Source organism: Columba livia, chromosome 1 (genome assembly GCF_036013475.1).
Source record: "Columba livia isolate bColLiv1 breed racing homer chromosome 1, bColLiv1.pat.W.v2, whole genome shotgun sequence".
Taxonomy (NCBI): Eukaryota; Metazoa; Chordata; class Aves; order Columbiformes; family Columbidae; genus Columba; species Columba livia.
In genome coordinates, this window is record NC_088602.1 from 96,651,980 (window position 1) to 96,664,467 (window position 12,488).

The following is a 12,488-nucleotide window of genomic DNA, read 5'->3' on the forward strand; positions in this document are numbered from 1 at the left end:
ACAAACTCTGTTATTTACAAATATGTGTTACTTAAAATTAGAAACCAAGCAAGATGCTAAAGGACTACGATTGTGCTTCTCCAGGTGCTGTTGTAACAATTACAGCTCCGGTCAACATGAATGTAGACAGTCTCCAGTCCTTGTCATCTGATGGTGCTACTTTGGCTGTTCAGCAAGTTATGATGGCAGGGCAAAGTGAGGATGAGTCTGTAGACAGCGGTGAAGATGACGGAGGAGATCTCTCAACAACAAATATCAGCGGGCTGGTCTTGGATAACAGCGATTCTCTGCAGTAGGAAGCAAGAGAGTGTGACAAAATGTTTAGGAAAAAGAATGGACTGACTGACTGACTTTTTATAGTTTGCACAGCAAACATTTTACACAAGTTTTATTTCTAATATGTTTTATATGTAGATATAGAAGGGTGCACTTTTTGTATTTCATAGTAAGCTTAAAGAGTGTTTTTGCAGGTGCAGCAACTTCTTTCAAATGTGTTATTTCTTTTCCTTTTCTTATTTCAGAAAAGTATATCTAGTAATATAAAGAACCACGTAAGCACCCCTTTGTTCTATGAATTGGAAGTGCTGCAGTTTCTAAAGAATTATGCAGTTTTCAATTAGTGCTGTTATTTAACACAGCTCTTGATGGGCAGGTGATGTAAATTTAAAGCATGTGACACTAGTGTGTGGAACTTGATCATTAAGTTAGATGCATATATTTGAAAGATGCTTCTGCACCTTAAAAACTGCTAGTCTGAGGTGGACAGCAACACACATAAAAGGAAAATGTTGATGTGTGATTCAGTAGCGAATGTATGGCAATTTAAATAAGTTTAGTTTCTCTCATAGTCCATGAGCCTGTTTATCATTTGCTATAAAAACTCCTATTTTTACCTTGCCGGGGTTATTGGATAAAAAATATTTTTATAAATTCTCTAGGAATTGGGATGACAACTGTATTAAGCAGGAAGGAAAAAAAAAGGAATTTCCAGAGGGGAAAAATAAATATTTAGTATTCCTATTTGGAAGGTCTGAAAACTGACAAAATTTAATAAACAAGCCTACACTAGCATTCTATGATTCTCAGCTATCCCACAGTAATATACTATATTTGATAATAGCATAAGAAGGGCCCACTGTTTGATGGGGTTTTGATATTGTCAAACATTGATTTATATTATGTGTAAACTAATATTCAAATTACATTAACTCTGTATCTAGACTTGTATCTGAAGATATTTGCTAAATGAGTATTCAGGTAAGTAAATTCAAGTACCCACAACTTTTCCAGTTATTAGAGAAATGTAACAGTTTCTAGTTTGTACAACTGAATCTGAGAAATGAGAAGTTGCCTACTCTACAGTCATGAATTCTGCTATCACTCTGCTATTTTATTGCATTTGAAATATTTTCCCCTAATACAAAAAGAAATCTAACTTACGGATTTATATAAAATTTCTTCAAATCTGAAGGTTACTACTAGAATATACAGCAGGCTTTATTAGAGTAGAAAATCCTTGTGTGTCATTTAAAAACTAAGAGCTAGTGATGAAAATGTGCTTTTTTTGTGGTAACAGTTAATTTCTTTTTTCCTAAAGTTTGGAGTCTGTGTCTGTCTGTCCATGAACACTTACTTTTGGAAGTTTGTATTTCCCGCTGTTAAGTACAAATAACAGACTCCAAGATTCTCGAGGTTTGATCAACATCCTCTTCTCCCCCTGTCCATTTGTCACAGTGTCGGGTCAGATCAAAGCCAGAACTTCGTCCTCATTTAGACCGTATCTAGTCATGTTTCTAACGTGACAAGGATAAAGGTGTTAGCTTTTAGAATCCTTAGACATTGTATTTGAACAAAGCCCTTTGACAGATGCAAGTATTTAATTGACTACTTCATTTCTGCTTCGCAAAACACTCAGGCATGTGCTTAGGTCGTGTGGATTTCAGTAAGATTAACACATGTACTTTTTGACATGCTTAAATGGTTGCACACTGGTCTTTAAAGATTGTCTTCCAAGGCAAGTATAAGGTGGTGTGAAGAGAAACTTCAGGAAGAAATCTCAGTAGCATTGGCATACATACATGGAGAATAATACTAGTTTTCAATTACTAGTAGCCATTTTGAAAAATTGGTGTTGCATTTTACTCAACACGGGCAATGTTTCTGCTGTGGCTTTCGCTTACTCTTGGCTGAGGATCTTGCTGTTGAGTTGCAATACTCTAATGATCCCTTCTGCTGGAGTGGTAATTTCTAAAGGATTTGTTTCCTTCTAACTTTTCTGCTTTGCCACTAATGTGTCACGTTTGTTAAAGAGCACAGTAAATGAATAATGAAAGATTTGATTAGTAAGGCCTTGACGTGGTGTAACTATATCAAAGGCTATTGTCAAATCCAGTTAGACCCAAAAACTTTTAAGACATATATCATGTATAAGTCATGCTCCTTTGGAAACATTCAACCTACTGCTCCTACAAAGGATACCTGAGATGACTAGAACAGAGACAGAGTCTGTCTTTTTATTTGTAGTTGTTTTCAATTTAACGCCATAAATGTTTTGTCACCCCCACAGTTTCTGTTACATAGCAGGTTATATTTGTCATTTTGTTTGGGGTTTTTATTCAGCTACCCTTACTCATACTTAATCCTTGTACCTCTAGCGCTTAGGCAGATGGATACTCTACTTCTGAGTGTGTACAGGCCTATGGACAAATACGGGCTTTTCCAAATCAGCCTTTGCTGGAGGAACAGGCTGTTTCTCACCATCTCCTTTCCCTCCCTGACCAGGTGTTGCTGCCTCAGATCTACCAGCAGAGCTTTCCCCAGCCCCCTTGCAGGTAGCCAGGGAAGCAGCTCAGCCGGCAGAGCTGTTGGGGTAGGTAGCAAGGAGCCGGCAGTGAAGGGAAGGGTAAATCAAAATAGGCAAAACTTCTATGGTTTGAAGATAATGTGGAAATGGCCATTTTCCCACACTTCAAAAACCAGGAGAACTGAGATCTTAAAAAGAGGGTATTAAAACCCTGTAATATCTATACAGCTGGCTGGAAGGGGGTTCCTTCAGGAACATGTAGTTTATGTGCCACTTGGAACTCAGTTGGAAACAACCAGGCGTCAGGGTTTGCAAGCTTCTGAAAGTTTATTTTTCAGAAAGAAACCGTTATCTGGTTAGCTTTTTTATTCCCTGTACCTTATATGCACCAGAAGTTTTATTCTTCTGAAATATTTGTGACCTTGTCTTCAGCTCGTTTATCAATACTTGGAAAATGAAGCTGACAGAATCTACTGTGAAGAGGGGAATGGTGGAATAGTTTTACTGTCGAATTAGAAACATAAAAACATAGGGACATGAATTCCTAAAACTGAAAAGGCTTTACCAATGTAATCAAAGCTATTGCTTAATATATGGAACTCAAACTGTCTTTTAATTCAGTGAGAATTCTGTAGTGGGTATGAACTGCACAGAAGTGCTTGTTCTTCTTACCTTTGGGGTTTTTTTTGTGCTTTGTTTTTGTTTTTTGTTTTTTTTTTTGTTTGGTTGGTTTGTTTGTTTTTAAAAAAGAAATAATGTTCTTCCTATTTTGCTGTATAAGAAAGATTTCTGGTTTAAGCAAAACACGACTGTTCAGGAAAGGTACATGTTTACTTTTGTTTAAAAACTCTTTACAGGGGACCTAACTTTAAACCCGTGTGTAATTCAATCCTACTGGGAATTGAAGTCATATTCATATACAATAGAACTAATTTGTTTTTAAAATCAGCGTAATTCTTCTGCAGTTATGATTATTGAAACTTCTAATATTTTTTTCAACATAATCTAGCTCATTAACCCCAAGCAGGGTTCTCAGTCCAATTTTTCCAAAATTTCTATAACGGGCAAGGCAATTTCCTGTTGTTTTTTTACTAAAATGCAATGTTTCTAAAGTTAAATCAATTCCAAATTGATCAGGATATGTTTTTAAATAACTGTTCTAAAGAAATAGTCATATTGGAGAACATTTAGAGCCAACAGGCTCTGGCTCTGCAGAGTTTCCTTGGTCTGGATATTGGGTCAAAGTGGAGTCCTGCTGACCGCCTGGCAGCTCCGTAAGGCTGCGTGTCAGGCTGCGTTTACCTGCAAGAGAATTGGTTCCTTCTTCTGGTCCCTGATCACTGTTAGGAACATTTTGCAGAGCCCTGCACCTTTACCTTGCCTGCATACCTAGATTTTCTTCTGGTGGAAAACCAGGCTATGGTTGAATGGCTTAGAAAGGCAGGAATTCTTGTTCTGGTGAGCACCACGTATCATTTTGATGTTCAAAACGTGGCCAGAACGCAGACCTACACTGAGGAACTGGAGTTCCCGGTTCTTGTGCTTTAAAATTAGCATCAGGTTTATGGATAGTCTAGCGGAGTAAGGGCCACAAAGACTTAGTGCATGAACAACATCTATTTGTTTCTCTAATCACATGGAAAAACAAGGTAGTTCAGCTTCTTGATTGTATGAACTTGACAACCCAAAGGAAGATACAAAGCCTTTCCAAGGGATGGTACGTTCATAAAACCATTAGACTTGTGGCACTTAAACATACAAACAGACAACACACCAAAGCACCCTGGTAGTTTGAAAAACTGGAAGACATGCATTTAATGGTAATGAAAATTGATTTAAGATTTATTTTCTGATGCTGAGTTGTCTTGGGAGAAAAAAATGAATAAGCATTTGTCTATGCAAGACATAAATGTCAAAAATGTGTGAATTACCCATTTTTAGGTGCTGTATTGTTATTATCTGATTCCTGTTACATTGATTAGTATTTTGAACCTTACAGCCTTATATTCAGCTTAGTTTTTAGAGTTGAATAGGTAAAATGTAGTTTTGAAGTCCTGTTGGAAATGTAACTAACATTCATTCCTTCATGAAAATCTTGCATGTTAAACAAGGAAATGTTTCCGTTCCCTAATCATATATTGAAACTCTCACCACCTCCTAAAACCAGAGCATATCCGTGAAAATGCTGATTTAATTGTAGTGTGCAAATGATCAAATCATCAGCTTCGTGCTGAATACACTTTGCTCTTTACTGTTCATTGTAGCTGAATAGTAAAAGCACATTGGTTTTGCCGAACTCGGTGTGGGTTCCTCCCCCATCCCACCCCTGACCTTGGCTTGCTAAGCTCCTTCAGATTGGTTTGGGGCTGTTTAATTTTTAAGTCCTGAAGTAACTTGATCATCCAGTGTAAAGTGTAGTGAAATTGGCACTAATGTGCTTTTAAGTGGTTGCCCAGATCATGTTATTTGTTCATTCCTGTCACCTGGAAATAGAAAAATCTGTTCCTCTTCTGTGACTTCAGCTCTCTAGGACCTGCTGAGTGGTCGCAGGTGTTTTTTGCCAGAGAAAGGCAAGGTGAGAGAAAGCAGTGGAATGCCTTACCAGCCTTGGAGACTGACAGAAATCGCCCATAAATGTTTCCATTAATTAGCAACGTTTGACTATACAGTTGACAATCTTTAAAATGTGAACCCTGTAACTTTTTTTTTCCTTGATTGTTAAGGGATTTTGAAGGAACTGATCTATCAAGGGATAAACTTAAAAATGAGAGTATGCTTCATGGATGATTTATTTTTACACTACTGTTCTCTGTGAACTGAAAAAGCACATTTTTAAAGCAAAGCATTTGCATTACTTTAACATTAAAAGTATTGTTTGGCTGAAAGAAAAATTTGTTTTCAAGATGTCATGAGCACAGTTTCAAATGAGTTAAGCAGTTCTTGGCCAGGAACAATCTTTGGCCTTTTTATTTGTTTGGGTTTTCTTATTTATGCAAATGAAGAAAAATGTTTACTAGTTCTTACCCGTATGGGGATTTTTATTACGCTTTTGTAATGCAGGAGCAGCTTCGATAAAAGCATTAGCAGGCAAATAGTCCACAATGTGTATGACTTTGGGGTTCTTTTTGTTGTTGTTTCAAAATTGTTAATTAAAATGGCATGGACATCAAACTTTCAATAATGGTTCCAAGCATATATGGTAGCAACTTATTTGAAAAGACTTCCCCTTGTGCCAATCCCATGTGTTAACTTGTTTAGCCAGATAGACAGTAGTGCATTTCTAAGATTTCCATGTTCGGCCAGATCAGAAACCTTCAGGAAGTGAGCAGCCTTTTTATTACAAGATAGCGATTCCTCTCTAGCGAGAAACTCTAACTTGTTTCATCCAGCGTGCATGAGTCTTACTCAGCAAAGATGAAGCCGGACACGGGTGCTCTGAAGATACAACGCACTTCTGCTCAGCACTGAAGCATTATTTATTCCTACTCCTGCTTCCTCGGGATCTGGCATGGTGACATCCAGGTGGGATCCCCAAAAAGTCCATCCCTGAGCCCCACACCCCCACCTGGAGGAGCTGTGTGAGACCCCACTGGCTGGAGCTGGTACAGCCTCCCGGTGCCGTGCTGAAGTTCAACAGCTTTTTACTTCCTCCAGAGCATGTCCTCAGGGAGTCTGAATCATATTTTGTTTTTAAAGAGTTAATCTGTGATTAAGTGAGCAGTATGTGTTCTAGACACAGGAGTATTCGATTGTTTCTTTGTGCAACATTAAATGAGTGCCTGAGAATAACTCCTGGTGATAACGTTGGAAATAGTCCGGTGCTGCCAAGGAGAAAAGTTTTCCTTAATTTGAAGAGAATAAAAAAACCAACCAAAAATAAAAACTGTAAAGCAGATTGTTTCACCTGAGGTATGTCCAGTATAGTGTATTCCTAGACTTCTGTTTTGAAGTTCCCCTGAATGATAAATCCCCTTCTTCAAGAAGTTACAGGAATTGGAAGCATAGTCCTAAGTAAAAACCAAGCCTATTTGCTTCTGTGGAGCACCTGTTTACAAAACAGTAATCCTTTGGTATGCAACTTCGGGCTGTTTCTAAATAACCTTCTTTGTAGAAAACCAGAGATGAAACAAAGGGAAATAAACTCTATATGCAGTGTAAAATGAGGATTCTGCAAAAAAATCACAGATAAGGCTGGAACACATACTACGTACTGTATTATGTATTTTAAATCTGTATTTAAATTCATGGCAGTTCAGAGTGTGCAAGGTATACAGGATTAAGGCTGTGGTATAAAATATATATACATATACATACACAAACCACCATTTACGCACTGTGACCTTCACAGGTCAGGTTTGGTTTGTCCCCCTGATGCAACTAAGATGTGATCTGGAGTTTATGGAGTAACCAGGGAAAATCTCCTATGGATATTTATCATCTCTGGTCTTCGCACTTTTGTGTCACAGCTGGTACAGAAGAAGATCAGGCCCATGGACCCACTCCTGGCTGTTCTTCACAGCATGCTTTTTTTAACATTGGTCACTGAATCCTAGATATTGACTGAAGCATATACTAAATGTGAACTGTAATAAAATTTAATTTAGAGGCAGTTTTTAAGATCCAAGCATTTTAAAACTTAGGTTTTTAGTAGTTGTGACAAATATGCAGATCATACTTAAGAAATTAGTGATTCACTTATGGCATTTTTGCTGTGCCTGCTCCCCTGCAGCCTTTCACTATGACCTACAAAATGTAAAGACTCTCCTGAACGTCTACACATCTATCAAATTATATTTGCTATGTATTTCTGCATAGCTCAGTTTATCACCTTGTTTGGTCTTTAAGATTTAGACCACTTACTTTCAGCAGAGGGTAGCACACAGAAAAGACAAGGAGAGTTAATTATATGTGCAAATACATAAGCAAAATCAATCACTGCACAGGTGCTGGTTTTTCTAAGATATGTAGGAGTATATGTGGCTCCATGGGTGACATCCAAATTAAGGCCAGGAAGGAAAAAGAGAAAGAGTATTTCTGCTACTGATGTCTTACTGTATTGTTATATTGGAACAAGAGCGTGATTTTATACATATATATATGTATATATATATACACACACAAAAGGACTACATTGCACAGCTGATTCTGACTAACTTTCTTAATTTAGTACTATGGCTGGATTGAGATCTGAAAGCTCTTGAAAAAATTCAAGGAGCATCGTCAAATGAAACACAGAATTGCAAAACTCCAGAGATTTTGAGGAACTGGGTTGGCATTTGTTAGGTAATACCTGTGCTGCATTTTCAGCTTTTCAAACGCTGGGGAAACTCACTTGTAAATGCAATGACACTTTAAGCAGCTACAGAAATAATCATTTTCCTCCAAGATCTTTCATAGAACAATTTTTTGTTTCCCTTCCTTTCCCTTCTTTGAAAGCTGGTAACAATCCCTGATTATATAGACTACAATCTTTCTGTCTCTTGAGCTTTTCAACTCTGAGTATTTGCTGAAGAGTGACTCTGCAGATGACTCCAAGACTCAAAGCCAGCTCTGCTGGAAAAAGCCCAACAGCTTTACAGAGCTGACTTGTGGATGCTGCCGTGAATGCGGCATTGGAATGATAACTAAAAATAAGCCGTTCCTTAGCATAGATGCACAACGTTAAAAATAAATCACTTTAGCCCTAAAACAATTTGTAAGTTATTTTCCCACATGAATGTGTGCCATTTTTGTCACATAGATGCGCTTTTTATGCTTGTGTTGCCCCAGTAAAAGGTCTTAGGCATAGAAATATGCATATTTTAGTACTCTGCAGCACAAAATATGCACTTGTTAGGGAAACATGGAAAAAAAATCCCTCCCTACAAAATAATGCAAATCCTTAAAGAAATTACACTTAATAAATGGTCAGAAAAACCCATTTCAGTTTCGAATTTCAGACATAAAATATACACTGCATCAAGTGTGCATATATTGAGTTTGCCCTGAAAATCGTTACCAGCAAATCTCTCTTCTCATGCAGCCCCTTGCTCGCTGTTCTGTAATTTTGATTAAGATAACGCGAGTGTCGGCTCCTCTGCTCTCCCCAGAGGCTTCTGTTTTAAATGCCAGATCTGCATTTTTGGTCGCCCCTGCCCACCCACACGGAGGAAGGAAAGGCTGTTACTCTATAACACAGAGAACATCTGATCATTGGGACTTCTCTTAATAGCAAGCAATATTGTTTGCAGTTTCTTTTCTAAAATACCTCCATGATTTTTCACTGTGATGTTGATCCAAAGGGATATGAGTTGATGTTGCATTTAAAAAAACAAAAAACAACTCTGTTTCAGCTCAATGTCCTGGTGTAGGTCAACTTTTAATTCATACTGTTTTTATGTTGACCCAATCACATTTGTGTGTGTGAGTTTAGTTCTTGTCCTTGTGCTGCTTTCACGTTAGTATGTTGCATCATTACCCCACCAGCAGACATGTCAGGGCAACCCTACGCACTTAAAATTTCCTATAAGGAACAGATTCAAAAAATGGTGTCAAATTTTACCTCTGTCCCTGCCCCAAATTTAAAATAAAATTAATTTATAGGGGAATGAAGTCAGCCCATTACCAACACTGGGTGGGTTCACTTTAGTTAAATTGGGGGATCCTCTAGGAAACTTCTGTCACATTTGTCTCATCCTGATCAGAAATCACAAGTTCATAACCTGCTTCAGGATCACAATTTCTGATCATTTAAGAGCAGAATCGCTAGACAAAATGTCAGGCAGCTGTCCCCCTAAAGCTGGGCTTTACAGACACAGGCTGGCAATGGGAGCAGCAGGGATGCTGGAGCTGTTTGGTGAACCCCCCAGAAGGAATTCCCTTCTTCTGGCAGGGTGTCAGGGAAGGTAGAAGGACTTGGGTGAACACTCCGACTTCCTGGCGCTGGGTAGAGTTGTGCTGAAAGGACACCTCCTAATAGGCTTTCGTTAATTTTTTACCCTGCTATTTTACAGCCTCACGAGGCAGGAACCGAGAGGACGTGTTAAAAGGACAAATACCCAAAACATGGTTGTATTTAAATCAATGATTAAATTATTAATACAATGAAGAAAGGGCCCATCAGTTCCACAAATAACTAGGCAGCAGGAATGATCTTTCACAAAACTACGGGACAGCAAAAAGCACAAACAACCCCACCCATCTTGATTATACTACATGCAAAATGAGTTCTCTTTAGGACCTGCAAATTTCAGCTTTTGCTTCAATTTTCAGGGCTGTTTTAGGGACGCACAAGAGTTTGTATGCTGCTTTGCACTTAAGAAACATGTATGGCTCCTTCCTTGCAAATGTGCCTGGCTGTGATGCAAAGTTACAGCGACCATGCGAACAAGTAGCCACAAAACTACGTCGATGTCCAGGCCATGGGGAAAATCTGAGCTGCAAAAATATAAAAAACAATACCAGCAATACTGTCCAAAATGTAGACAAGCACACGGGTGATTAATATTGGAGAATCCAGGATAACACCCATTCAAATAAAGCATGCTAAAAACCAAGACATTAAACTTAAGTGAATAAATTCTAACAACTGGATGGTGCATTGTTTTGAACAGTTTGTTTCGTTTTGTTTTTCTTGCTATGCTGGTACAGCTGTCCATAGAAAAAAGTAACATACTGTGGCTATTTATTTAAACGTCGTGAAATGTGGACAGAGATCCCATGAGACTTGTAGGCAGAAGCCAGAGATGCAAGCTTGTCCTCCAACCAGAGGTGGTGGAAGAGCAAAGAAACTGTTCACCACCTCTGACGGGTGGCTTGCAAAGGAGCTGGTGGGGACGTTTGGACACAGATGTTTGAAAAACAACTCCTTGTTGTTCCCACGCTGACCCTGTATAAAGAGTATTCACACAAACCCAGTATTGTTCAGGGCTTACAGTCTGTCGGTCATTCTCTCCTGTTCAGAGGTTATCAGTCATACAAGGAGGGGGAAGCCGCTTGACAGATAAGGTGGGTGACAAAGAATAAAGAGCCTCAGCAGACCACCACCCCCCCAGGCGACCAGGAGTCTGCACAAGTCACTCGTGACTCCCCCCCAACAATCACTTGCAAACCCAATCACTGCACTTGCAAATCCATCCTGATTTTCTTAAGTGCTTGGAAAATACAAATAAGAGATAAACCCAGGGACTAAAACACCCGCCCCTTGCAAGCTTGTATAGAACAGGAAATCATTCAGCTATCTGTAAATACCTGGATGACATTTAATTAAAACCTGTAATGGGAGGAATTTCTAGTGCTGTGGGCTTCCGCAGCAGCACGGGATGTCTGGTGTCTGGTCTGTGAGGTGACAGTGAGCTTTAACCTTACTAAAGTATTTTTTCATCCACGTGGAGAAGAGCGGTGGGGGAAGAGTCACTGGGAACAGGGAGTGACGTGCACGAGTCCAGGGGCTCCTCTTGTGCCAGAGCTGGGGAGCTCTGACAGGCAGCTGGACCGGGAGCACACAGGGGCACAAGCACCCTCGCTGCTCGGGGATGGCGATTTCTGACCCCCACTCCACAGCTCAGCTGCAATAAAATCTGTGGTGGAAGAGATGTTGCTGCACATTCAATGCCTGCTTAGATCTGCAGTCACCACTACCTTCTCTAATAACCTTGTTGTCGCAAGCGATGAGTTTCTCAACTCTGAACTGCAAAGCAAGTGCTGCAGAAACTGCTGGGTGCCCGAAAATGACTTGACTTGGTGCCTCCTGTGGTTTTCCACACTGAGCAGGAGCACATGGTGACTTCTGGGGGGCTGTGCCACGCCTGGGTTTGCAGTGAGCACTTTTCCTCACCCAGATCAACCCTCAGGTTCACTGTGATTTTCTGTAAATCACACAAGCAGAAGGTGAAACTGCCAAGCGCTTTGGTTCTGCACGGGGGATGATGGCCACTAGAGTTCTCCTGCCAGCAGGGATGGGACAGGGAGCTTGAGAAGTGCAGAGAAGGAACCTGGTGGTGTGGGGGGGACATTTTGTTTTCCCCATTAAAGGCGTCCTCCTCCTCCTTTCCTGCTCCCTTGCTGCCCCGTCCCCGCAGCAGCCAGTCAGGGCCAAGGCAAGGCGTAGCCTGACTGCCCCAGCTCCACACCAAACACGTCCACTTATGTCCCCAGCACATCCCCTTTAGGTGCTATTAAACTGCCTAGTGCAAGGCCCCAAACCAGTAAGGCCCAGTTAGTCCCTGAGAGCCCACTACAGCCTCAGGAAATGTCCATACCGGGGATCCCAGCCCACAGTGAGCCCAAGGCTGTCGGTGGGGCGGCCATGCGGAGATGAACAGTGCGGCCACATGGGTGCCCTTATTCCCCAAGCCCAGCTTTGAGCTGCAGTGGCTTTCCAGATATGCTGAGTTGCCAGGTCTCTGGCCAAGGCTCACCAAAGCCCAGGGCAGGGTCAGCCCCTGATAGCCCAAATTGACAAGACACCCTTGTTTCATCTTGAAAAGCAAATTTGCCTCTTTCTTCCAACTTTTCTCTAACCTGTCACCTGAATCTCATCCGCTCAGTCTTCTTTTGCAGCCAACCAGCATCAGACAGAGCACTAGAGAGGAATATGCAAAGGAGCCAGGGGCACGTTTAATGTTTCCAGGTATACCTGGGGCCAAGGGAACTGAGGAGAGGCTCATCTGGCCCAAGTAACACCAGCTAACACACGAGAAAAGTA

The 12,488-nt window shown here is 40.4% G+C and overlaps 1 protein-coding gene across 5 annotated transcripts in view; it reads left to right on the forward strand.

The window, feature by feature from the left end:
- PKNOX1 (PBX/knotted 1 homeobox 1) overlaps positions 1-5,984 on the forward strand; it is a 46,509-nt gene extending 40,525 nt beyond the window's left edge. For all 5 annotated transcript variants that reach the window (XM_065069046.1, XM_065069061.1, XM_065069053.1 and 2 more), the window contains one exon: positions 85-5,984. In XM_065069046.1, coding sequence (XP_064925118.1) covers positions 85-296 — 212 coding nt within the window. In that variant the 3' untranslated portion in view covers positions 297-5,984. The remainder of the gene's footprint in view (positions 1-84) is intronic.
- The last annotated feature ends 6,504 nt before the right edge of the window (positions 5,985-12,488 follow it).